The sequence below is a fragment of the Phymastichus coffea genome, unplaced genomic scaffold, assembly GCF_024137745.1.
Source record: "Phymastichus coffea isolate CEN01 unplaced genomic scaffold, Cenicafe_Pcof_1.1 PCOF00128, whole genome shotgun sequence".
In the NCBI taxonomy this organism is placed as follows: domain Eukaryota; kingdom Metazoa; phylum Arthropoda; class Insecta; order Hymenoptera; family Eulophidae; genus Phymastichus; species Phymastichus coffea.
Genome location: NW_026706939.1, coordinates 144,029 through 169,774, shown reverse-complemented (window position 1 = coordinate 169,774; position 25,746 = coordinate 144,029). Strand labels below are relative to the sequence as shown.

The 25,746-nt window shown below is 35.5% G+C and overlaps 4 protein-coding genes across 11 annotated transcripts; 3 read left to right on the top strand and 1 right to left on the bottom strand.

Moving 5' to 3' along the window:
- The first annotated feature begins 8,395 nt into the window (after positions 1 to 8,395).
- Positions 8,396 to 11,601, top strand: LOC131671519 (flexible cuticle protein 12-like). Its single transcript, XM_058947991.1, has 2 exons — positions 8,396 to 8,487; positions 10,669 to 11,601. Exons 1-2 carry the CDS (start codon positions 8,479 to 8,481, stop codon positions 10,981 to 10,983), a joined length of 324 nt encoding a protein of 107 aa, XP_058803974.1. The 5' UTR covers positions 8,396 to 8,478; the 3' UTR covers positions 10,984 to 11,601.
- A 1,803-nt stretch (positions 11,602 to 13,404) lies between these two features.
- On the bottom strand, positions 13,405 to 20,687 carry LOC131671520 (anillin). Of its 7 annotated transcripts, XM_058947996.1 has the most exons (20): positions 20,272 to 20,687; positions 19,327 to 19,453; positions 18,930 to 19,136; positions 18,329 to 18,501; positions 18,093 to 18,263; positions 17,696 to 17,944; positions 17,413 to 17,626; positions 17,028 to 17,308; positions 16,850 to 16,949; positions 16,495 to 16,727; positions 16,262 to 16,417; positions 16,000 to 16,184; positions 15,793 to 15,928; positions 15,464 to 15,710; positions 15,218 to 15,382; positions 14,877 to 15,124; positions 14,638 to 14,805; positions 14,350 to 14,572; positions 14,137 to 14,281; positions 13,405 to 14,058 (listed from the first exon to the last, which is right to left on the bottom strand). In XM_058947996.1, exons 1-20 carry the CDS (start codon positions 20,287 to 20,289, stop codon positions 13,956 to 13,958), a joined length of 3,549 nt encoding a protein of 1,182 aa, XP_058803979.1. In that variant the 5' UTR covers positions 20,290 to 20,687; the 3' UTR covers positions 13,405 to 13,955. The 7 variants fall into 7 exon arrangements, with proteins under 7 accessions (XP_058803979.1, XP_058803975.1, XP_058803980.1 ...); XM_058947992.1 differs by having other exon boundaries at positions 17,413 to 17,944; XM_058947997.1 differs by having other exon boundaries at positions 16,495 to 16,643; positions 17,413 to 17,944.
- Positions 20,688 to 21,266: 579 nt separating this feature from the next.
- On the top strand, positions 21,267 to 23,772 carry LOC131671529 (serine/threonine-protein phosphatase 2A regulatory subunit B'' subunit gamma-like). Of its 2 annotated transcripts, none has more exons than XM_058948017.1 (8): positions 21,267 to 21,358; positions 21,473 to 21,678; positions 21,977 to 22,119; positions 22,190 to 22,576; positions 22,652 to 22,977; positions 23,051 to 23,264; positions 23,344 to 23,471; positions 23,542 to 23,772. In XM_058948017.1, exons 3-8 carry the CDS (start codon positions 21,991 to 21,993, stop codon positions 23,651 to 23,653), a joined length of 1,296 nt encoding a protein of 431 aa, XP_058804000.1. In that variant the 5' UTR covers positions 21,267 to 21,358; positions 21,473 to 21,678; positions 21,977 to 21,990; the 3' UTR covers positions 23,654 to 23,772. The 2 variants fall into 2 exon arrangements, with proteins under 2 accessions (XP_058804000.1, XP_058803999.1); XM_058948016.1 differs by having other exon boundaries at positions 21,268 to 21,358; positions 21,473 to 21,894.
- A 159-nt stretch (positions 23,773 to 23,931) lies between these two features.
- Positions 23,932 to 25,737, top strand: LOC131671550 (zinc finger MYND domain-containing protein 10). The gene is made up of 8 exons (XM_058948050.1): positions 23,932 to 24,029; positions 24,095 to 24,203; positions 24,278 to 24,555; positions 24,628 to 24,833; positions 24,895 to 25,064; positions 25,134 to 25,271; positions 25,343 to 25,575; positions 25,647 to 25,737. Exons 1-8 carry the CDS (start codon positions 23,932 to 23,934, stop codon positions 25,735 to 25,737), a joined length of 1,323 nt encoding a protein of 440 aa, XP_058804033.1.
- The last annotated feature ends 9 nt before the right edge of the window (positions 25,738 to 25,746 follow it).

The window sequence follows — 25,746 nt, the reverse complement described above, 5'->3', positions numbered from 1 at the left end:
AGGCGGAGCGAGATAACATCTGACGAAAGACCGAGAGACACTTATAATTGACGAGCGGCAGCAAAAGCAGCGCATCTCTCGGAGAGATGCGCCGGGCGCGATACCTGCGCGGGGGAAATACTAATGCCGAGAAGCGCCCAAAAAAGTCCGCGGTTGCATTGTGCAGCGGAAAATTGACGCTTTGCACAACGTCGTAAGCATTCCTGGCTCGCGCCGCTCGACGAGTAAGCGACGCGTCGGGTCGAGCATTCGAAGGGCGCCGTGCGCGCGAGCCGACACAATGTACGGAATTGATTATTGATCGATCGGCGCATAATTTTATCGGCGAGGGAGCGTTTCGGGCGTATTTCAAAAGTGACAGATTGTGCGCGGCTAATTGGAATCAGTATGGAGCAAAGGAAAACAAACGGCGGTAGATCGATCGGACAATTAAGACGATAAAGCGCTCTTTCGAGAGAATAGCTCTCAAAGCCACGGGACAAGTGATATTCATTGTCGGCCGTCAGGTCGAACTAGTAAACAGCACTGGCAGTCGATTGCAGAAAAATTCGTTGGCAAATTGAAAAGCTCGACGGAAGGCTTTTCATTGTTTCGCTGTTGCATTTTTGAAAGGGGATCGGGTGTCGAAATTCAATACGATTATTCAATAAGGTGCGCAGATACCGAACTATACACAATGGGACGAAAGAAAGTTTAACGGGAGTGAAAGCGATGCCGAGGACAATCAGCAATGACGCGTCGTCGCGAGGAAAAAGCATATGAAAAAGAGGCAGACGCAACAACAATCGCATAGGCGGATCCGAGCGCGTCCAATTGCTATGTTCTACGTATACCAATTGAACTGGAGAATTCGGTCGCGATAATAACGATGTCGCCGCGACAACAGATGCCGATTACTTGACAATCAGATCCGTGTTCTGAAGTCGAGCTGCTTCTCTGCCCGCCACTTCCATGCAGTCTCTCTTTGCCTTCGAAAGGGCCCGCGCACAAGAAGCACAGATACGTCGGGTACTCTTCCCATAGACACTGTCACCCGCGCGCGCGCATCGATCGATCGGATAAAAGCTGCGCGATAAAGATCGAGTGGAAAGAAGGATCGGTCGGTTCGCCTTTTTCTGTTTGTTTTTATTTTCATTTTATTTGCCTTTGCTGCAAGACGCGCGTTACATTCTAAGCCGCTCGCGCGTATTTCGTGCGCTTTATTAATGTTGGCGGCCTTGGGCTCCCATCGTGAAAGTATATAAGATACTCTTTAATTCGTCATAATTAATCGCTAAAGAAAGATCGGCCCCTTCATCCGTCGCGATATTTGTTGCTGTTTTATCAATCATCCGTGCAATATCATGCCATAATTATCTACACGTAAAACTTCGACGTAGCTTCTTACACCCGATGCACTTTGGATAAATAATACGACAATCCATATTGTTTCATAATGATAATACATTTTACCGTTTGCAATCCACTTCGATAAATATACGTGTTTTTTATAATACCATCGGCGCGTTACCAGCTCCACGATTGCGCCTTTGAGTTCCACAATTTTTCAAAAGATTAGGAAATGCAATTTCGAATGTCCATAAACCAGTGGTAAGTAGCAACATGTATTCTCGGCTGAGCGACAAAAAAAGATGAAGAAGAGAGGTACATTCCTGTGTCGGCGCGCGCGCGCCGCGCGTTTTTGCTTATTAACGCTCGGAGTAAAATTTATATTTCAAAACGAATGGTAGGCCGCCGCTCGGGATGGCAGGATGATGCGCACTCGGGGCATGTTGCATTGATAAACGCAACGCCGCGCGTATATACATACGTGTGGCAACGTGCGAGCCACTGTCGCGCGCGGGCTGCGTTTGCGCGGCGCGAACGATTCATTACGCAAGCCGAGATGCGCGCCCGTATCTTTCTCCGTGGCGTGGTGGTGGGTTTTTTCTTTTTTTTTTTTCCTTTTCTTGTTTCTTTTTTTTTTTTTTTTTTCGGCGAGGCGCTGCTGCAGTTTCGATTTTCGCTGATTACAAGTGGATTGAGTAACGACGCCGCGGGCTGCTCTTTTGCTAATGATGTCGCTCGAACCAACGATGCTCGGCTGCAGAGGTACCCCCTTTACAATTACGCGCGGCTTATTGTCGGAAAATTATAACTAGCGCCTTATTACGAGGATGAGTTGTCAGGATTGTGCGCTCTTCGTCATACGTATCTAACATTATCATCGCCGACCCAATCTTGCCACGCGTACCTTGTTTTTTTAGCTATGAAACTTCGCTATTGCAATTTGTGATTATTTGCTCCAGCGGGTGCGTCCAATTATAACCTGACCCGGGGCCTTTTTGATGCTTGAAAGTTTCTTAAGTAGCGCGTCGGGCGTTGAGCTTTGCAACAGCGTCGTTTTTAGTTACTCCATTGCAAAAAGTTACGTGTTGAAATTTGATCGGCTTATTGTGTATAATCAGCCTATCGTGTTACCTGGCCAAAAGTACAGATTCAGGCAACTTTCGTGATGGACTTTCTGAAGCATCATCATTACTCATTTCTCGTGCTGTTCGAATGACGTGCATGACTCGTCGCTTAAACCACACATCTACTACTGCACGTACCCTTTCTTGGTTTTCTGTTTACTTTAGAAGGATAAAAGTTTTACGAACATTTATGGACTAGAATAGTTTTTGCAGCTTACTTTCAAAAATTTATTTTTCTCTTTTAACTCAGATGATTCATTATTGTGCTTCTCTTTTTATATTTGACATTTGTAATCGTGATGAAAGATCTTGCCACTGTTTTATCGACTTCGTGGCCATCATTATAATCAGGAAGAAAAAGAAATGCTATTACTTCGTTTCTCCAGATTTCCAAGAAAGCACTTCACCATCGTAGTTGGTGTAGTTTTTTCGAAACTAGCTTTTATTATTTAAGTTATTTATATAATAAAATTTCGTTGTAATATCTACCATGCAGATCGTGATAAATAAATTCAAGTGTGCAGATTAATATATCATAAATACATATTGTTTTCCTGCAAAGCTTATTTTATTGTAAAAATATGATATAAAAATAACTTTTATGACAATGTGTGATTCGATGTCATCATTAAATTATCTTCGAAAAACTACGTGTCTTTTTGAAATTGAAAATCCAATAGTTATAGGGGTCACAGTGGTTCAGTTGGTAAGAGCCCAGGCTTTTGTGCGAGGGGCCGTGGGTTCGAGCCCCGAGTATGTGAAAATTTTCATAAATAAAATTTTTATGTTTGTTATACCGTGATTCCGGTGGTTCGGATTCCACCTCGAACTGTAAATTTAGTTATTATGCGTGTAATACTTTCTCTTTCTACATCATTTTCAAAGAATGGTGGAGGAGGTGGGATCAACAACCAAGACTTAATGCGTATAGGTACCTGTAGTGTACCTCTGCAATATTGAAGTCACAATAACAATAATAGTTGAAACATATTACCATACGACATTATATCATTTTCACGCATGTGAAATTTTGAAATCAGCGTGGAATTAACAACGACAGATTGTAATAGCGCGCGCGTCTTAGGAGTATTACTGTTATATTTCATTAACGCCTTGTACTCCGATGATGTAAGAGCAAATATACAATTATACGTATAAATCTACATGTAAGTCTGATTACATAGTTAAGCGAGCGAATATAAAGTACTTGCACGCGATGACAATCTGAATACGAAAATGTGTTTACAATCTGAAGCCTTCGGCTATATTTACGCTTTGGTTTGTAGGGCTCAACAAATTGAAGTTGTCGCCTGCGCTGTCGAGTAGAAAAATTGTTTGCTGCTTAAGATCGACTCTCTCGACGAATGATTTTATGATTCTGCAGAACGAGGAGAGGGGTGACTCGATCGGCTGCAGCAGCCCGGCAAATTCACGCGCACATCCTCGTATTAAAACATATTGTGCCGGAGGCGTATTTAAATAGCTAAGCAATGAATTGAACGTGAAAAGGAAAAGTAACGAATGAGGTAGAGGCATTTTCTACGTTGATCCGAACGGTTAATTTATCTTACTATTGTAATCAAAATTATAAACGAGGCAGACTAATCATAAAAACATCGAATGTCAAACGAGTCGATTGATTCGATAAAATAAGGAATGAATATAAATATATAAAAAAATAAGCTTAGCCGTTCGTAACGTTAACGATGTTAAGCGTGCAGTTTTCTTGTCTGACCAGTGACGCGTTTGCTCTACTTCTGCTGCGTACAGATGTACAGTCGCGTAGCACTGCAGTATCGTTCAGCCAAACATCGTATCGGGAGATTGCAAATGAATATTTTGTACTTATTCGTACGGCGTAAGGAACAAAAAAGGGAGAATACGTAGTAAGATTTTCACTTATACAGGCGAAATACCACGTAGATTTTGGATAAGTGTATAGCGTATTCACGACAAATGCAAAAAAGCTTTCTCCAAGTCTGAAAATCGTGCGAGTCCTATCGACGGTAGATTTTTCTTTTCGGGGGCTCGCGTGGGCGTGTGAGCGTGAGACCGAGCACAAAATTTATAGTCAAACCGTACGACACTTTCGCAATGTGCAGACGTCGCGTCACGCATCCCACGTATCCTCGGACACTTTTCGGCACAAAGATTTATATTCCAAAGCCATGTAAAGATGATCAAGCGAAATACATTGCCCAGGGCGCATATCGCATTTCTCCTCCAAATTTTGCGATTAACTTATTCCGATGATAGACGAGCTCTACCTACGTGCACAATTGAGATGGCGCTCGTTTTCGCAAGTGACGTGTTATTGAAAGGCCTAGAATTGAAAAATTGCAAACGCTTCGGAGAAGATGATATAACGATTGAAGAGTACGTAAAAATAATAGGTACACGCCCGAAGCCATCTGCAATTTAGAAAGGCGATTTCGGCCCGGCAGTTTTTCCTCTTTGAAAGTTTAATAATTACGATGCATGTAACAGGGAGCGCATAAACTAAAGTAATACCAAAGTTGTGATGCATAATTGAACTTCAATTATCAAAAAATATGATGTTTTACGTTGATTTGTTCGTGATCCTAAAAAAAGAATGTCCGTTCAAGCATTTCTTAACGATGAAATTACTATAATTATCAAATTGCCTTCGAGTCTCTGGAAGCGCGCAATCGAGTTAAATATCCCAGAGCGAATTCGAAATTTCAGCAATAACTCGCGATGCGAGTTTCGCATCCAGTCAACGAAGAAAAAACTGATACTACTTGCTCGTTGGTGTACATAAGTAAATCAGTTGTTTTGCGTTTGAAGGTACATAGCTGACTAACACCGCTGGAAATTATAGAAAAGCCGAGTAAAAAGGAGAGGTAGGGGGGCGGGGGTAGGAGATAAATCAACGGCAACAATGTAATTACAACGAGAGTGGCAGAGAGCACGAAAAAAAGGCGCGGTAGGAAAAAGCAGCAGCGAGTCTCGAGAGTGTATAAGGCAAGAGGGGGAAAAGAGAAGGCATAGAACGCCGCGGGCGAGGCGCATCTTCAAATGGCAAGGTCGTTCGTCGAGACTCTCGAGAGAAAGATTGCGTCACAGCCGAGACTTTCCTCGCTACTGGACCGCAGGGAGATGAGAGGAGGAAAGCATCCAAGGGATATGTCATAACGCGACCAAGGACGCTTCGCTTGGAAATCGTGGAATTTGTGATCTGCTTTCTGCGCGATTATCGCGATGACATGTGGGACTTCGTTGGACGCACATAAGCATGGGAAGCAGCTGCGGCCTCTTTGGGATGCCAGCTTGTAATCATCCTAATCGAAATTTTTCATTACAGAAATTTTTCACTCTCGCTGTTTTAGCTCCTGCACGCACAAACGTGCTCGTTCAGCTCTGGGTCAAAGTCGTTCGGTAATTGGTTGGAGATGCGTGGGAAATCCGGAGGACGCGCTAGTCACGTCTATTTAGAAGAAAAAAAAAAAAAAACCGATCGTTGAATGCTACAGGCAGTTACCGAAGAATTCGCTTTTGAGGATTGACTTGGCTTTGGAATTGGAAGCGATTCCCTGATAGAAGCACGCTACAAATTATTTACCGATTATTTGTTATCTCCGTCGATCATTTAACCGTGTAAAAATTATCGAGCATCCTCATGCTACCTATGATGTTCGACGAAAAGGAGAATAATTAATGCGTCTGGCTTTTTTATGATAGAAATAATCATAAAGACGCGCACGAGCACACGCGAATGAGTTAACAACGAATAATTTTAGAATTTTTCAGCCGGCGACGAGCCGACGTGTCACGAATAAAAGCTTCGGGAAAATTAGGTAATTCATTAGGTAACGGCTTTTATGGATCTTGAAATAGCTTAAAAGAAATGCGAAGATGCTCACTTCGTCGTTAGAATGCGAAAATTGTAAATGAATAATTTGCGTAAATTGTTCGGTCGCTCTAATGCGCGACTCCATTTCATTTAATTCACTTTGACTTGTAAAGCAAAATAACAATGAAAAATCGTTTTGGCACTGCGCGCGCGTTGGGCAAGAATTATAATTTGTCTGCGATATTGCCGCGCTCGCAACGACGACGTTTCACCACCTCTGCCAACCCTTTGTTTCGCGCGCATGCACCATTAATACGCTCATTTGCGCGTAATAACCATTTCGAGGAAAAATCAAACATCAAAAATGATTACACGCAAAGTCAACGTTGATCAAGTGATTGAGCTGCGTAAGTAAATGTTATGCCGAGAATGTCAATTCAAATGAATGTTTTCTTGACAAAACGATCGTTTTTCAATGCTGCAACGAAAAAAAAAATAAATAAATAAAGAAAAGAAAAATAGCTCAGATTCGATATAATGGATAAACGTTGTCACGGTGATTACGCATGCCTCGTAATCAAATTATTAATTAACGGAATAACACGGCGATCCCCTGAATAAATAATGTGTGCGTAATCATCGATGACTTTCAGGAAAGTCAAAGAAGACGTCTTTTTAAAAAACAAAGTTTAGGTAAACGCGGATCACCGAATGATTTTTAGGGAGTCGCAGGAACATATGCTACAAGATGAAACGCAATTTCCAAATTATTATGTAAATTTTACGCGGTATTTTAGGCGTCGTCCGCGCGTGCTTCACGCGCACCTCGCGTATATACTTTCTACTGAGGTATCTCATTGGAGATCGTCATCGTGTGGTTTCGTGTGATGTATGTACGCATCGAAAATGCCCCGACACATGTAAGCGTCTATCTCTTCTCCTCTCTTTCTTCGTCTCTGATTTTCGAGAGATATCCCGATACACACGTTCACGTTATACCTTTCATTCGGATGCTTTTTCTCTCTCCTCGCCGCGCGAGTCGAGAATTTCGATAAACTGTGTGATTACATTGCCGATGCGTGTATGCAGCTTGAGCATTTTATTAATGACTACTCTACTTATGAAAATAAAAAGCGGGGCTGCAAAACGAAGACCTTGTATTTTTTTTTACTTTTGCGTAATTATATTATTGCTTGAGTTGTTTTCCATACAAATCATACTGAAATTACCGAAAGAATGTTCAACGCTTTGTCAATTAACGAAAAAAGATAAGAATGAATTAGCGCGCAAATTTCCCAAGAAATAGAGCCTCATAGTCAATGTTGCCCCAACAAACATGGATCAAACACGTTATAACCAAAGTATTTTGTGCTCATCATCTTCCTCCAACACCAAGAAAACCATTATTTATTAAGGAGAAAAATTAAAAATTACCATCTCGTTATATTACGTAAAGGATTCGAGAGAGAAAGAGAAATAAAAGAACAGCTTAATGACAATGATCTATTAAGCAAAAAGACACGGACTGATCGACGTAAACTCGAAACGATCGATCAATGGCAATTAAAAATGTGTCTATTTTAAGCGAAGCGGCCATCAAGTAGCGAAAAGATTAACGGCGAACTTATTATGACGGTCTAAGCTGTCAGTGGTGAAGGAGCGATTCTTGCGTGGCTGCGAATCGTAGTAAACAAATGGCAAGGTGAGCGAGCGCGCGAGTTGATCAATCCGGAAGTGACATCTTCGGCAACAGGGGGAAAACAAGGCGATTAGAGCTTGAGTCAGACGATTAAAGGAAAAATTGTTTGACCATCGCCGGATGAAACCGGCCCGTCGTTCGCTTGCAATCTCGCGCAGCCTCGCAAGCTCCCTCCGTAAAATAAATGAAGTCATTCAATTAACGTCTGCGTCGCGCGCGCGCGTGTGGCACGCGACCTCGGCAAGGACTGTCGGTGCGCGGCATCGGCTTCTCTTGCAGAAAATGCATTGAAGCAAGGAAAGGCGTCGGAGGAGGAGGAGGAGGAGTAGGGTTGTCCTCTCTGCATGGCTCTTCTGATTAGGGCGGTGGTATCGTGGGGGGTACTGTTGCACCGTTTCGCACATCCAATATAAAAGCCGAGTGCAGCGAGGTACATCCTCGGTGTTGTGTGCATTTTCAGTAAAGCGTTTGCTCTCCGCTCTATCTCTCGCATCGATAAATCAAGCGCCAGCATGAAGACGGTGGGTTCACGTTGTTTTCTTTTTCTTTTTTTTTTTTTTTTTCATTTTTTTTCTTTTTACAAAGATTGTTTCGCAACTCGGAACGCAAATGAGTGAAAGTGGACACTTCGAATACACACACGTCGATCTATGAAACTCTTTCGTCTTGGTGCACGTGTGCTCTTCTTCCGCGGGCGCAGCTTACGTCAGTGCGGGCACCACGCGGTGCGCTTACGACATGGTTTTTCGGAGGAACGCACGCTCGTCGATGTACTCTTTGTTAGAAGGAAATGTCGAAGGACCGTGCGCCGATTGCCTCGGGTTCTTCAGCTGCGGCTTATTACACATGATTAGACGCTGCTCTACCTTAGCACTGATTTTGATTTTTGGTTGTGGAGTGTTTCGTTATCGGCTCGCTGGTTCTACGTAAGAGCCATCAGTTAGCATTGTCGCACGTTCAAACCGGCCACGATTCCTTAATCAAGTGTTAAATGTTATTTATTGGGCAGATATGGTGCGTTCGCTGGTCTGATACCTTTTGTATTAGAATACGCGTGGACGAACGGGATGAGACACCTGCGACTCCGGCCAGCTGTCTGAATGGGTCGGATTTTTTTCTGACCGATTCATCGCGTATTTTTAGCGTTATCGCTTCACCACAGGTTATAGCTTTCCTTTTCCATTCATAAATTAACTCTTGAATACCAGTCACAGTAAGAACAAGAAGTCGTTGTCGAAATCGATAGCTATTAACCTCCTGTTTTGTCATTGTTCATTGGACACGCATAACTCCAGACGCGCGAGTTCTGTCATAAAAAAAGAAGTTTACATGCAAAAATAGTTGAGACGCGTACGTATGAGCTCGTTCATCGCTAATGTAGGCATCATCCGTCCCCCGGCACTGCATTATTTACAAGCACCAAAGAAGACGACGTTGAGTAAACTATAACGTAGAGGGAGTAAAAAAGAGTTTCGCATGCGCGCGCTGATCGTTAAGAAATTATAGGGACGAGGGAGAATTCGTTCTTGTTCGAGCGATGCAGTAAAAATTCGGACTGCAATCGATATGTCCCAAGCACATACACGCTGGAATGGAGCATTACGTGGCAAGTGTAGCACAGAGAGAGAGAGAGAGAGAGAGAGAGAGAGAGAGAGAGAGACAACGGTAGGCTCTTAAAAGCATTTAGCGCGACTGCCGATCGTGACTGGTTGCGCTCGCAATCGATTGCGCGCCGCCGCCGCCGCTGCCGCGTGAAGTCGAAAACGAAGTCGAGAAGACGCGATCCTCGCTCGCTCTTTCTCCGGAGCGGGCGGAGAAGCGCGACGTTACGTAAAATTGTCAAACGTTATATAGGATGCCTATCCTATCTACCAACTAGACTCGCTACTTGGAGAAAGTTAAAGCTTCGATCCTTGAGGATGTGTGCCACGTGTACATATTGACTCTTACATATATGTACAGTTTCGTTTATTCATGAGGCCGGTTGCTCCCATTTTCTGTCTTTGTTTTATCCCGTCCAGCTCGCACTGTTTTTATGAACGATCGGCGTATTAACTTTTTTTTTCACTGTATAACATCGTCGAGTAGCTGCTTTTTGTTCGTTTTGATAAATACGCTTTTTCAACGCGACTGACGTAGACTTTTTTTATTTTCGATAAAAATAATATCACAAGTATTTCTTTGTTCGGTGAAATCAAAATTTTGAACGAAAATCAGAAATTCGGCGATGAAGGTAACGGTGTGAAGGTCGAGTTATACATGTCAGTTGTACAACTGCTAATGAGAGACAAAGAATTTTAATTTGCAAACTACTGATTGCAGACTAAACAAAGATCAGTATTACGATTACGTAATATTTATCTTAAAATAAACTTGTGTGTTACGATTCTTAACGTCTGTTGTTGAAATGTCGAGTTAAGATTTTGAATTATATTTTTATGAGTGAATAGAGTTTCAAAAATATTAGTTTTGCAGAATGGCTTATCATTACTATCGTATTGTAGTTCTTTCCCAACGTTTCACTTATAATGCACGCTATAGACTTTTCATCGTTCAGAGAACTACCCAAAATATTGAAAATATTTTGTTAAGTTATCTCAAGTATTTATTTCGATTAAAGTTGGAAGAGTGAGAAAAACTAGTGGAAATAGCGTAATAACAAAGAAAACAGTAATTAATTAGGGGCCTTTTGTCTCGAGCAGGTAATCTTATTATCTCTGTTGGTGGTCGCGTGCGTGGCGGCACCGCCGCCGCAGCAGCAGAGTCAATACGCGGGTATAACGATCACGAAGCAAGAGGAAAACAATAACATCGGAGTGGACGGCTACCATTACAGCTACGAGCAAAGCGACGGCCACAAGAAAGAAGAAACAGCTGTGATCACCAACCCTGGTACCGATGACGAAGCTCTCGAGGTCACCGGCAGTTATCAGTTCCAGACTCCCGACGGCAAGACCTTCAGGGTTGACTATAAAGCCGACAAGGACGGCTTCCATCCTACCATCACGCTCGTCTAAGCGCGTGTCGCATATTTTACTTCCAAATGCCTTCCTCTCTGTTGATTATGAGCTGCTTCCGCGTCACCTAAAAGTGCAGCCGATCGTGTCGTAAAGCCAGTGTTAATATCTACCATTTAACCATATGATAATTCTAAGCTGTCCTTGTAATAATACTCTGAGAACGTGGCGCATTTATTCATTGTCATATTCTATCGAAATTAGTACTTAGACCCGATTTCGAACTGGACATTTGTTTTTTATTCAAAAATCTGACAGGTTTTATTTCTTTAAAGTATATTTCTTCCGATGTTTGCTATCATTTGGGAATAAATCACTCAGGCAGCAATTGATAAATACAATTTTTTTTCATACAATTAAATATGAAAATAATACAATCTACTATTAAGTTCTAAAACAATATTTGTAATCACGTTCAAGATTGTAAATTTTATATTTTTAACTAATAAAAATGAATTGTAAATAATCTTATTTCTTTTATCATTTGATTTGGAAGACATTATTTTTTATCAAAGAGAAGTTTATGGGTGATTCTTGACTATTTTGATAGGCTCACAGACACGAAGCAACGGATTTTTTCAAATTTTGCACAACTGTTGTATACATTGAAGTAAATTTTTTCTTGAATTATCTTCTCGAAATATTAAATATATCAAGAATTATTAACTATTAAGGAAAAATGTTAACAAATTTTTGAAAAACTATATTTCAATAGCTAATAAAGTTGTCAAAGTTAAACTCTTTTTAAAATACGTTCAACATCTAAAGCTTTACAAATAATTATAACAATAAATAGTAATTTTTTTTCTAAAATTATTAACTTTTATTTTGAACAATTGTTAATAACTCAAAAAGTGGTTTCCTTTATTCTTGCTTCAATACATTTTTAAGGATTTTTTCTATAGAAATCAGTATATATGAAATTCAAATGTCCGATATATCGGGAGGTATGGCACCAATTAAAAAAAGACGTTTCGATGCACCTATGGTTGGGAGGCGGAAGCGCACAGTGGGATATTTAGGACTTTTTTTCTTAAAAACCTCATGAAAATGTGCAATCGATGTTGATATTTTTTATAAATACATAGTTTTACATACATAGTAGTTGTACTTTCTGACATTGACGCGTCTAAGCAATTTCGAATAAAGTATTATAAATGTTATATCTATTATCAAAGTCAATAAAACTATATTTACGGCAAACTAAATTTAAAAAAAATTTCAAACTATATTTCTTTTACATTAATGGTATTGACGTAGTAGTATTGTATATTTTTTAGATACAATCAATTATATTTGTTATCTGTCTGCTTATTAATTAATTAATCTTAATCATTTTTTTTATCGATATACCTTAAGCTAGGCGCTTTAATATCAAAAAGTACAAACAAAGTTTAGAAAAAAGATCATCAAACCATTACAGATATTATCAATCAAAGTCAATTAAAAATTACGATAAACCGATTTTATAAATAAAAGTTTTCAGATGAGATTTTAAATGATTTAATGGTACTGACACAAAAGTATTGTATACTTTTCCAGTATTCTTATTGTTATTGTGACTTCAAGAACTATGTCCACGTGGAACGCTGCAGATAATAATCCATCATATTTGTTACCTGCTTAACATTTAATTAATTTGAATTAATTTAATTATTCTCATTTCCACGAAGTCTTTTTTTTAAGATTCTTCAATCTATAGGATACGATTTCACTAATCTTTGCTCGCTTTGATTACTTGAAAAATCTATATTAACAATATGTAAGTAAAATTAATAATTTGTTGTCAATAAATTAAAATTGGCATATTAACACCACGTGTAATGTAATTGATTGATCAAATAAAACTTGTTTGATTTATTTTAATCCTATTATTATGAAGTTAACTTTTTAATTGTTAGTTGTATAGTTATTAACTATTTAATTGTTACCAGTCTTTTTTGTAGTTTTGGTTTGCCGTAATTATAGATTTATTGTCTTTGATAATGGATGTAACACTTTAATCGATATTGCTTAGATGCTTTAATATCAAAAACTATAACTATTGTCGAGTATTAAAAGAATCGTCAAAATTAATTGCAAATTGCGATTTTTAAGAAAATTTTAAGAAGAAATATCCCACTGTTATGTTAAGTACTTGAATTTTATGACCGATTTCTATAGGAAAAACCCATTTTTGAATTTTTTATAGGAAAAAAATCATTTTTGGCGAGATTTTTCAAGTTTATTCAAAATATTTGTATTATTAGCATAAATGTTACATATATAAAAACATAATGCTTCCTTACTTATAGCGGTTTATACCAATATTATTAACAGTTAGAAACACACGAAACTCAAAATTTAATAACAGCGCATAAAATACATACTACTAGTTATGTAAAAATACTGTATTAATTAATTATATAAATCTATGTAAAATGTTACAAAAATCCATTGTCTGTAATAAGAGTATTTCTATTTTACTATTTACAGTAATTAAAAATTAGCAATTCATTAAGAAAGTATTTTTGATTAAATGAAGATTAACAGTATAGTTTGCATGAACTATTTGTAGCTGGTATGTAATTTGAAAAAAAATAAAACATAGCACGCAATTTATTTAGCCTTGAGAAATAATAGTATGGAATAAAAATTCCAATAAGTAGTCGCCTATAGTCTTGCAAAGTAAACAATATTTTTATAAAATAAACAAATTTATAATTTTTTGTCTAATTATCAATTTATATGTAACAGAAAATCGTCTTGAACTTGAATTATTTTCTTATAACCGTTCATTTCAATATTTAACAGTTTAATGTTAATCTGAAGTAAGTATAATTAAAATTTTAATCGACTGTCAAGTTCTCACAAATAGCATAATCTGACTTTGTACTTTCAAGTACACAATCGTTGTTGGCAAAAATATAATTTATAAAATAATTAAACTAATCTTACTTTATATATATATATTAATTGTCAATTGTATATGATTATGTCAACGGACTACCCCATGCACGAATTAAATGCAAGGTTTTGTTCAGTTTAGCGCACCATTCTAATCTATCTTCCTTAGTGTCGGCTGATAGAAGATGCCTGAAAAAAATTATTCGATAAATTTACTTTAACAAATATGTAATATTGAAATAATAATGAAATAATGATTACATGTACCTTATCGTTGTTTCTGGACCATTTCGAACCATAACAAGACTATCAGTATCACCAGGTTGAGCTGGTCTTCTTGTTTCCAGTAAGAAGGTGTGTAGCCTGGCGCAAATATCTCGAGATACTAAATTCACGTTTGTCGTAGTAACGCCTGAAAAATCAATTGATGTAAGAATTTGCCAAAGAATTTTCAAATTCTTAATTTTAGTAGATAATTACTTTGAAGGTCAAGACTTCCTATGGGAGTCTTTTTGCGCTCGTCGTCAGGATATTTCCAATAAGATAACGTAGCTCCTTTGAGTAAGCACCATCTTCGATGCCACGCACCAAATCCAGAAATATCTTCAAACATGGTTAAGAAACCATGATGTTCTACGGCAACAGTTAACTCACACGATACGTGCATCTGTAAATGTCCTTCCAAAGGAGACAAAGGCGGGACCTAACAATAGTAAATATTAGTTAATAAAATCCGTACGGATAGACAGAAATGAATGAAATCGAGACCTTGTTGATTGTAAAGTGTTGTCTTTGTACTTCTTTCAAACTGAAGATTACGTATCCAGTGGGTGAAAAGGAAGTTGTTCGTACTGCTGATGGTCCAGCTGGACTTTGAAGATTAGGCATAGTTAATTTACTTTCCTGTTTGAACTTTTTAGGCGTTTTACCTCCGATCTAGAACCACATTGTAATGATATTAACTATTTCTTTGATTTCATTATAATTTTCTGTTGTAAAAATTATACCTTCTTATCTTTGGAAGAATGATTGCTGGTAGAATTGTGAATATGATATTTAATTTCGTGAGGAAGAATTTCTGCACGTGTCTGCAAAGAGTAAATATCAATTGTAACTCTGAAGTCACTGAATAATTCTTGAATTTTTAAAGTGGAAGGGAAGCGTAAACAAGAGTCTCCCGGTTGAACTTGAACTACTGGAGTAGCTATTACTGAGTCCCAATAACGCACCAGGCATACAAAATGAATGCATTTGTCTGAAAATAAAATAATTGAAGAAAATCGGTGTTGTTTTAATTAAATTTTAGGTGCGAAAATACAAAACTACAATACTTATACAAATTATTTACCTGAGTCCACATTGTGGATAAAGTCTTGTTTTAATGGTAAAGTAATAGCAGAAATCGTCAAAGACCCACTCTCTTGTAATTCTGGAGCTCCTGGCACAACTGGCTGTATTGTACCTTCTACTTTTAAGCGCTGAATTTCGTTCATTAGAGATAGTCTTCGTTGAGCTAAAATAATTTAAATAGAAATAAAAACATTCTATTTGAAACATCATTTGTAGAAAATAAAAACCAATTAAAATTACACACTTGCAACCAGCAACAATCTTTCTCCTTCAACCTGTTCCCGTGAACCGCTGAATTCAATAGTCGAATTGCACAAATTTAAAGCTTGACTAGCCTGACCAATGATAGCTTGTTGTTTTTGTACCTCTTCAAGCAATCGTTTGATTTTGTCTTGCACAAGAACGGATTCCCTATCATCAGATGAACTATAAGATGACACGGAATCTACATCAGGTATACGAGAAATAACTCGCGCTGGTGTTTTAGGAGTCTGAAAAATAAAAGCATAAATTCATAATGTTTTAAAGTAGTTGATGATGTGCGATAACATTTAATTAAATATAATTATATACCTGAGACTGCTGCTTTCTGTATAAACTAATACTGTGCAGTAATGGTACACAATTATCGCCTTCCACAACATACTGATCATTTGGCTTTGGTGATGCAGCTGGAGAAGTAATTTTGATAGGCGAACGATAGGATGAACTAAATAAATTTTTATGATTAAATTTCGATATTTATTAAAGCTTATTAGCAATAAATATTTATTGACTTACTTTTTAGTGTATTTGAAACTGTGAGAAGCAGCAGATGGACTTTTGCCACCTCTATTTAGTTTAGCAGGAGTAGGCCCTTCTTCTCCATTTTCTTGCAAAGCTAAACACTCGTCAAGGTACTCGTCCATTTCATCAAGAACTGAAATATCTGATGTTGTACTATCAGGATCAGGATCAATCGGTCTCTGGAAATAAAATAAAAATAAGTATAGAATGAAAAGTACCATAATATTTCTATTTTTTATTTAATCTTTGAACATACCCTTTTACTAGCTGAATTTTGTTGACTAACAACTTGTAAAATACTACGTCCAAGACTAGTATTTCCAATATCATCATCATCAACATCATCAACATCATCATCATCATCATCATCATCATCATCATAGTCACTACTGTGATTACCATCATACTGATTCTATAAAGAAAAGTCGTAGAATAAAATACTGTGTATAATTACACGATTTTAAATCGAAAAGTAAACATTTTCATTACCTCTAAATAATAGTCTGCTTCTGTTTCAGTTTGAGTATCGGTACGTTCATCCAGTGTAGCTGTAGTTGCCTCAGTACTGTCAGTAGTAATTTCAGTCTCAGTGTCTTCAGAGCTTGATTCAATTCGAGTAAGATCTGGGTAAAGGTGACCTGATTTAGCAGGTGATATTTTTACACGTTTTACATCAGTTAGTTTTTTCAAATGACCGCATGTTTTCAGAGGGCTGTTAGCCACTAATAACAAATATATTGATTAATAAAACTTGATATATTTATAGCTTTAATTAGTTTTCAGAACATTAATTAAATAAAAATCATACGATTCCCGAAAGAAAAAATCAATTGAAATTTATTACCTTGTTTTTTTGATGGTGAATTTTTAGGTCCTGACAATAAGTTCTTTTGTTTACAATTCTGTGCACTTGGTAAAGGTGGTGGTGGTGGAGGTGCTTGATCCTGTATGCCGAATAAAAATAGTTGGTAACATTATTCACACATGTAATCAATTATTGAAGCAATTAGTTTTATACTTACAGCCGGAGTAGGTTTTACAGGACAAATAGGTGAATTCTTTGGTGAGATGGGTTTGCCTTCGCTGCTCTCACTAGTACGAAAACTTGAGCTAACAGATGTTGCCGCATTATCACGTTGACGATTAAATCGAGAACGTAGCATTTCCAACTCACGCTGTCTTTCAGTTTTTACATTCTGTAAAATGTTATTTTCGAGCTCTTGGGTACGAATACCTTGCTCGAAAATTGATCGCTGGGCTTCAACAGCCTTGCCAGTATCCGCTTTTAATTTTGAAGGTGATTCTAAAAAGTGACAAATTTTACTTCAATTGGTTTTAACACATTTTTCATTAGATTTAAGTAACCTTTCTTGTAAAGTGAATTTTGAATAACATTTATCCACAAACCTCCACTATGACTAAGCATCGACTTATCCTTTTCTTGTAACATCTTGGTGGGCACAGACATAGTGAGCGGAGCTTTCGGGATCAGAGCTTCACCCTTGTTTCTCTCAAAGAGAGCCATTCTCTCAGACAGGGTCATTTCAGCGGGGTCCTTTGTTTTCGTAGCTGAACCCTTGGACTCAAACATCGAAGCCTTACTGAGAACTGAACCTGGCGACTGTATGATCGAAGTTTTAGGGGAGGAACCATTATGACCGAATCTCGAATTCAATCGTGGATTACTAACAGCAGGCGAGCCAGCCGTACTACCGGTAGATTTTATTGACTTTTCCGGAGTTTTCGCAGTTGTCGTTTTCGCTGGACTCGTTTCTTTCTTTTCAGCGATTATTCGAAGAGCACTAGTTGAGGCCGTTTTAGTTAACGATTTAGTCGGTGATTTTCCCTGGTTGTTGCTTCCATTTGACCCCTGAGAACAAGCCTGATAGTCATACACAAGGCGAGAGTTGCTTTTAGTACGACTAAAACCCTGTGCCTCCTGGAAAATATTTTGTATGTGATATGACAATGACCAAGTTTTTGTATACTCAATTGCCAAAATCCATTTATTCTTATATACCCTGTTAATGAGGAGGTCTACGGGTTTTGGAGTTATATTAAAAACTCAAGGCAGAGATCATTCTTACCAAGTTTTCTAAAACTGATTTATCCCATTTCATGGGTCTTAAGGAACTATTACTTTTGTTGGTATTGTTTTTATGCAAATCACCTATACTTGGTTGAAGCTCTGAACCACTTTTTACTTGTTCATTGAGCTTTGCTTGAACTCTTTCTGCTTTACTAACAGTTGTTTTTACCTATAATTCAACATATTTAAAATGTTGAACTAGGAAAATTTTTATTTTACAATATTGAAACTTACAATTGTAGGGTGGGATAGGTCGTCTTCTCTGTTGTTTATTTCATTAGCCAGAGCAGCTAATCTATTTAATCTAGCAGAAGGTTTTGCAGATTTTGGATCCACTTTCAGATCTTCAACAGCAAACTTTTCTTCTGTCCTATGGATAGGAGAACTTAAAAGTTCTCTACTTTCATCTGAACAAAAAAATCAAACAAATTAAGTATTTTATTATTTACATGTTTATCATACAAGCTATATAAGCTATAACTATATTTCACAATAAATCGAAAAATTTTTGATAGAATATTTCACAGCTTTACAGTATAGAATATTTGTAACAAATTTTTTAATAAACATAAATAGGTTTATTTATAAAAATATTAAATAATTTTACAGAAAATAGAAAAAAATAATTTAAAAGGACTTGTACATAATAAATTCAATTTGAATTTAAGAAAGAAATGAAAGTATAAGCAAAAGGCTAAAAGAAGGAGTGACTTTTACTTTCATTTTTTCTTCCAAGGTAAAGCAAACTCTTTACTTTTAAGCAACCAAAACTAGTTTTGATTGTGTGTAGAGGTGTCTGTAATAAAAAAGAGTACAACATTAGATAACTTCTTACCAGAATATAATTTGCCTAGTCTTTGTAACTTGGACTTGACACTTGATGCTGGTGCTTGTCCATTCTCTTTATTAGTCTGTAAATCATTCTTTATTGGACTTTTAAGTGGAGAAGTTTTTCTTGTAGTTTTTGCTGGAGATCCAGTTGGGGAAGTAGAAGAGTAGCTTGTTTTCATAGGTGATTTTTTAGCAATAGCTTCTGTAATGACTGTTAAAACAAACATTTGAATAATGTGCAATTCAATAATGAAAAGTGTAGGATAATGTGATAAACAAAAGGATGATATGATCAAATTTTATAAAATCACTAATTGATATCTAAATAAAATTATTGAATAATAAGAAATAGAAAATATTTTTTCGTTTTCTACATAAAAATGATTGGATAAGAACAGTACCTGGTGCTTGAGTTAAAAGAGCATTAGCATCTTTGAGAGGACTACGTCTTCTTATAACATCATGACCAGCATTAGACAGTTGGGTGTCCAGTTTTTCTCTCCTAGCCTTTGCACGTTCTAACATACGCTAAAATAAAAAGGAATGACGTTCATCAGTGAAAACAGCATAGATATTTCTTGTATAATAATTGAGAAATTTGTTTGATATTTACTATCTTACATAGATAGAATATTCTAAAACTGATATAATCCATAATTGCAAATTATTAAATATACAATGCAAACTCATACTATTTAATTACTTATATCAAGCATGTCATTTCATTTCTATTAACTGAAATTTGAATAACTATTGTATGTATAATCTTATTAATGAATCACTCTGATCCCAGGAAGTAAAAATCAAAAGGTTTGAAAAGAGCAGATAAGATAATGTAGTGGAAGAAGTTATGATATTTAATAAACAGTATATGATATTTGAATTTTTTTTTATTTTGGCATTTATGTGCACCTCTTTGATAAACAATAAAAAAAATTTATCTTTGTATTGCAATAAATTTTTACGTAATTGATAGATGTATACTTTTACAATAATTTTGAATACTACATTATAGATAATCCTCATAAGCTTAAAACGTTTTAAAATGAAAAATGCGAAAAACGAGATGCATTCAAAAAATATAAAGGACGACTACATAGGGAGCAAAACAATAAGCATAACTACAACTCATGCTGAGCGGGAATGATGGGGAAAGTAAGCGTTGCATGAGGCATACAGAAAAATACGCACAAGAACTCTTGGTCCAAGGCTAGCAGAATATCTTAATCTGATTTGGAGCTAGTAAACAAGTCCTCGTCATTTTCGAGTATACTATCTCCGCAGGAACGTAAAAACCGTAAATCAGCCAAACTAGCCGACCAGCGTAATAAAACAATCGAGCTTACCTGCGTGAAGGGGTCCATTGTTTCTCGTTTGGCGTATACTTTCTGGACAATAACTTTCTCTACCTCGACTGCGATAATCAGATCCTTGCAATTTTTTACTCGTGTTTCTTATAAAACACGCTCACCCAGCACTTAATATGAGATATGCAGCTGCTCTTCCGCGAATCTTCGCCGTTGACGTATGTCTCTTCGTATTTCGGCCGTTGCGTTTAAAAAGCAAGCGCTCGCGTTGATGCAAAAATATTCACTGATCCTTATTTTTTTACTTCGTTTCGCTTCCGTATCAGCACACTTTGCATAGTTTTCACACTGTTTCACAAACTACTCGTATGTTTTCTATGCTGTATTTTTAACGAAGTTGTTTTTTAGCGAAATAAACAGTGGATATAGAATGAAACTTCAAAAATAGTCGTAGCGTCGTACGTACGTACCGCCAATGACTAGTTCAACTGCGAACGGTCGTCGGCAGGGTTGCGGCGTGCTGTGTTGCCACTCCCCATTTTTGTGCCAGATCGAATTTTTTTTCTAGCGCAAATTTTTAATTTTAAGTTTTATAATTATTAAAAGTAAACAATCTTGAATTATTGAATAGTTTTGAAATTTAATTATGCTTATTTTAAAAATGTTTAACTGTTGAAATGATTTTTAATTATAAGCGTGTATAAAGATAGATGTAATAAAAGTCTTGAATAGTAAATTATTCACCATACAAAAAAATATTTCTTAACGTTTATTTATTTTAACAATTTTACAGTGTTTTGAAAATTGAAAAAAGTTAAAAAAAGTCAGACATCTGGCAACGTTGCTACTGAGTTAACCGCAGGAAGCAGAAGTGTCATAGTGACAAAATATTCAAAATAAAGCCTCGTGATTGGTTGTTATCGTTTCTACAGGTTTTTTTAAAATTAACTGTCAAATGTTAAACAAAACGCCTTAGTCTTAAGTCTATCAATAAAATATTATTTAAATTAATTCTAGAAATCAGCTATTTTAGCCAATCACGCATAAAAACATAAATAAATTTAAATACTAAAATGCACGAAACGTGTGATATATCAGCTTATATTTAAATTGGTTTCAAGAAATTGTAATAACATTTATTTAGTTTCTATTGATAAAATATAACGATTTTGAATAACAACTTATATTTTGCAAAAATGTACTCTAAGTTGTATAATTACTATAATAATAAACTTAATAGATAGGTTATGTGATATGCGTGGATGATGGATGTGGACATGACCGATCTGCTCTGCTATATTATAAAATTGCTACAATAATCAGCAGTACTGGATAGACTCTGGTGCTGTATCGCCTGCGGGCGTGATCTAAGAAAAAATAGCTAATGCTGACGATAATTAGAATATATGGGACGTAGACATTGACCGTAAACACACGCAGTTTGAAGTTAGTGCCTTATTTTCTACAAATACTATTCAGTGTATTTAGTTATCGGTATCATCAAACAGTGGACTGAAATACTTTATATTACAATCATATAAAAAATTATTGTCAAGTGGACAATTTTTACGTTTTACGTATTATGAATTTATTGATCTAACCTTTACATATGTGCAATGGAATTAGCTACACTACTTAGAAACTGCGTTGTTTCTACAAAACGTAAAAATTTTTAATAATTTATCGATTCTTAATTTCCAACAAACATTTATCAACTAATTAACAATTTATATTTGATTTGCAGTTACAAATACAGACATGAAAAGTACAGAAGAAAAAGAAAAACAAGAAGACGAATACTTCCAAAAAGTGTATGCTGAGTGGAAAGGTATAGATGCCAAAGATACAGATGATACATACAAAGTTATTCCTAAATTTTACTTTAAGGTATTTCCTACAATTAATTTTCAAATGTAATTTTGTACGAGTGTTTATTTAATAATTGAATATCATTCAGATTCCAAAAGAAGATGAAATACTGCTACAAAAACTCAGAGAAGAAACTAGAGCTTTATTTTTACAAAGACGATCTCGACAATTAATAGATAATAATGAACTGAAAACTTTATGGGCTTTGTTAGATGAATATTATACTCCACCACTATCGGGTAAAGAACAATTAATCAATTATGAAGATTTCAAAAAAGTATCCAAATTTGTTGGATCAAAAGGAAAACAATATTTCTCTGCTGTTGTATTTGCTAAATTACAACAAGGAGACCCACATGGAAGAATAAATATCATAACTCTTTTTAATTACGTTATGAGAAAAGTTTGGTTGCATCAAACTCGCATTGGTCTTTCGTTATATGATGTTACTGGACAAGGATACTTAAGGGAATCGGTATGCAAGAAATAAAATTGAACGAATAATCATAATTGAAAAATTGAAACTTATAATAAACTCATGATATTACAGGACTTAGAAAATTATATTTTTGAGTTAATTCCAACTCTACCACAACTTGAAGGATTAGAGAAATCTTTTCATTCATTTTATGTTTGTACAGCAGTTAGAAAGTTTCTTTTTTTTTTAGACCCTCTCAGGACAGGTAGAGTAAGAATACAAGATATTTTAGCATGTAGTTTTCTAGATGATTTATTAGAATTACGAGACGACGACCTTCCAAAAGATTTGCAAGAAGCTAATTGGTTTTCTGCTCCATCTGCACTAAAAGTATATGGACAATATCTAAATCTTGATAAGGATCATAATGGGATGCTTAATAAGGAAGAATTATCTGGGCAAGTTTCAAAGTAGTATGAGTAAATTAACTTTGAAAAGTATTGTAATTTTTTTATTATTATCAATTAATAGTTATGGAACTGGAACATTGACTGGAGTCTTCCTTGAAAGAGTTTTTCAAGAATGTTTAACATATGATGGAGAAATGGACTATAAAACATATCTTGACTTTGTTCTTGCTTTAGAAAATCGTCATGAACCTCAAAGTTTACATTACTTATTTAGAGTTCTGGATATTAACGATCAAGGATATTTAGATACATTTTGTCTTAATTATTTTTTTAAGGTAAAATAATTTATTGGCTCTAATAATACTAAAATTAAATTTTTTTTTATTGATTTGAATCTATGTTAACATCTTGCAGGCAATCCAAGAACAAATGACTATACATGGGCAAGAGCTAGTTAGTTTTGAAGATGTGAAAGATGAAATTTTTGATATGGTAAAACCAGCTGATCCTTATAAAATTACGTTGCAAGATCTTTTGTCTTGGTAAATACATACTTTTATTAAAATAAATTTTGAAATTACATTCTATGTTAAAATGTTATCTATTTTATAGTGGACAAGGCGATACTATGGTTAGTATTCTGATTGAATTTCATGGTTTTTGGGCATACGAAAATCGCGAGGTAATGGTAGCAGATAATGGAGATGAATCATCTCATGTATAAAAACTGTGATTTTTATAGAAACTAAAAATATTTATCATATTTTATAACTGTGACTGAAAATTTTATTTGTTTATTGCAAAGGCTAATATAATGTATTTTTCATTGATAAAATGAATTAAAGGAAACAAAAAAGTTTCATTATATATTTGATGTCTTTATTTCTCCTTGACACGCGTGTGATAGCATCGTTGCTTGGCCGTGAAATTTGTTTACAAATGGTGGGCACATAGATACGTTTAATAATAATGTAGCTTACAGCGATCTGTATGTTAATAATTATGTCTGAAAAATTAGAAAATATATTATCGCCTTGGGAAATCGAATCATTTATAGAACATTTACAAACTACAAATTTAGAGGATGTTGGTACGAGCGGGTATGTCAAAAATATTTCTTTCCATTTTTACACCAATCAATAATGATATCATGTATTATTTGTAGATGGTTTGAGTATCATAAAAAATTAATGCTCTTGAATCAACAAAGTGTTTTTGAAATAAATACTTTGAGAGAAGAGAGTGTCAAAGAGTGGTTTGTTAGTTTTAAAAAGGTGCGTAATTCAAAATTACCGTTTCCTTTAATTTTATTTTACCAAGTCGTCACAATAATTAAAATCTTTTCAAGATACCCGTTTTAATTTATGAAGCAATTCAAATAATGATATGGAAGCAAAAGGTTTATCCTATATTAATGGAGTTAGATGAAAAACCTGCCAATACTTTCATTTTATTTAGTGTATTTTATCATGAGGAACTAGCTATTTCAATACTTGAAAATATTTTATACCATTCTGATAGTGTTGAAACAATGGATGATTCAATTGTTGATTTAATTGATTATGCTGCACATTACATTACATTACTCTTATATTCAAAAAACGAAAAACCATGCATAGACAAGAAGTAAGTTTCAAGATTTATTTTACTAGAAACATTAGTAAAATTCTCTTAATTATGTAAAAAATGATCTTTTAGAACATGTTTGGAAGAAATGGCAGAAAAAAGAATTGAAATAGATTTTGACATAGGGATGAGATCTATATCAATTTTACGCTATTTAGCCGAATTTGCGGATCAATTACCTTTGTGCGCTCTTTCACGTATGTTGGCAGCAAATGATATTCCGTATTTACTTGCACAACTGATTGAGTATCAGCCATGGAAAAAAATAAATAAGAAAGGTTGTTCATAACTAGGTATAATTAGGGAGTAATTTTTTTCATTACTCTGAAAATTTTTCAGGAGAAATCATGATTTATAATGGTAAATGGCACAAGCTTGATGATAAGGACATTGATAAACTTTGCAAATTTGAAGGTCAAGTATGGTTTGGGCTAAGAGAACTTTTACTCAATCCAAAATGTGCACCATATTACGATATCACTGAATTTCGAATGTCTCAGTTGACTAAGGTATATATATTTGTTAAAAAAAATATTTTACAAATAAAAATTTACTAAGTTATTTAAAAATTATTTCAGTTGCAAAAATACATGCAAGAGCATGTACTTGATCAAATAGCTCCACTAATTGATCTTCGAAGATGGCTAAGTTACTTAAATATGTCTTCTCAGACTACGAATTCACAACGACCAATCAGTGTAGAAGTTATTCCGGAGGTAACTAATGCTTTATATAAATTAACCAGATTGAAATTAAATATGAGTTTCATAGCATTATCAATTTTCAGATAAGTTCATCAATAAAAGAAAAATATAGTAAAAGATGGAAAAGATTAGCAGAACACCAAGCTAAAACATTGTTTTCAAAAGATATTGAAAAAGTAAAAAACATGGCCCAAATTTTGAGTGAGGCATATGATTTTGATAAACTGGATATAATTGATGCTAAAACATGTGCAAAGTGCAAAGAAATAGCGAAAAATAGATGTTCTAAATGTAAAGAAGTTTGGTACTGTAGCAGGTAATGTTTATACTAAAAACTATAATCTAGTTATTCGTGTTATTAACTTTTATAATATAATATTGTTTTAGAGAATGTCAAGTCAAAGATTGGTCAAATCACAAAATTATCTGTGAAAAAATATTAAAATCTAAACAGGAAGAGAATCAAAACATTGAATAAGATTAAAAT

Excerpts from the sequence above, each read along its gene's own strand:
- LOC131671520 (XM_058947992.1), bottom strand. Across the intron at positions 18,502-18,929 it reads ACTAGGCAAATTATATTCTG|ATGAAAGTAGAGAACTTTTA; the intron begins GTAAGAAGTTAT and ends TTTTTTGTTCAG. Across the intron at positions 15,929-15,999 it reads AGTTTCAAATACACTAAAAA|TTCATCCTATCGTTCGCCTA; the intron begins GTAAGTCAATAA and ends AAATTTATTTAG.
- LOC131671529 (XM_058948016.1), top strand. The coding sequence starts at position 21,849 with ATGGAATTAGCTACACTACTTAGAAACTGCGTTGTTTCTACAAAAC. Across the intron at positions 22,120-22,189 it reads TTCCTAAATTTTACTTTAAG|ATTCCAAAAGAAGATGAAAT; the intron begins GTATTTCCTACA and ends AATATCATTCAG. Across the intron at positions 22,978-23,050 it reads AATAAGGAAGAATTATCTGG|TTATGGAACTGGAACATTGA; the intron begins GCAAGTTTCAAA and ends ATCAATTAATAG.
- LOC131671550 (XM_058948050.1), top strand. The coding sequence starts at position 23,932 with ATGTCTGAAAAATTAGAAAATATATTATCGCCTTGGGAAATCGAATCA. Across the intron at positions 24,030-24,094 it reads GAGGATGTTGGTACGAGCGG|ATGGTTTGAGTATCATAAAA; the intron begins GTATGTCAAAAA and ends TATTATTTGTAG. Across the intron at positions 25,576-25,646 it reads GAAGTTTGGTACTGTAGCAG|AGAATGTCAAGTCAAAGATT; the intron begins GTAATGTTTATA and ends ATATTGTTTTAG.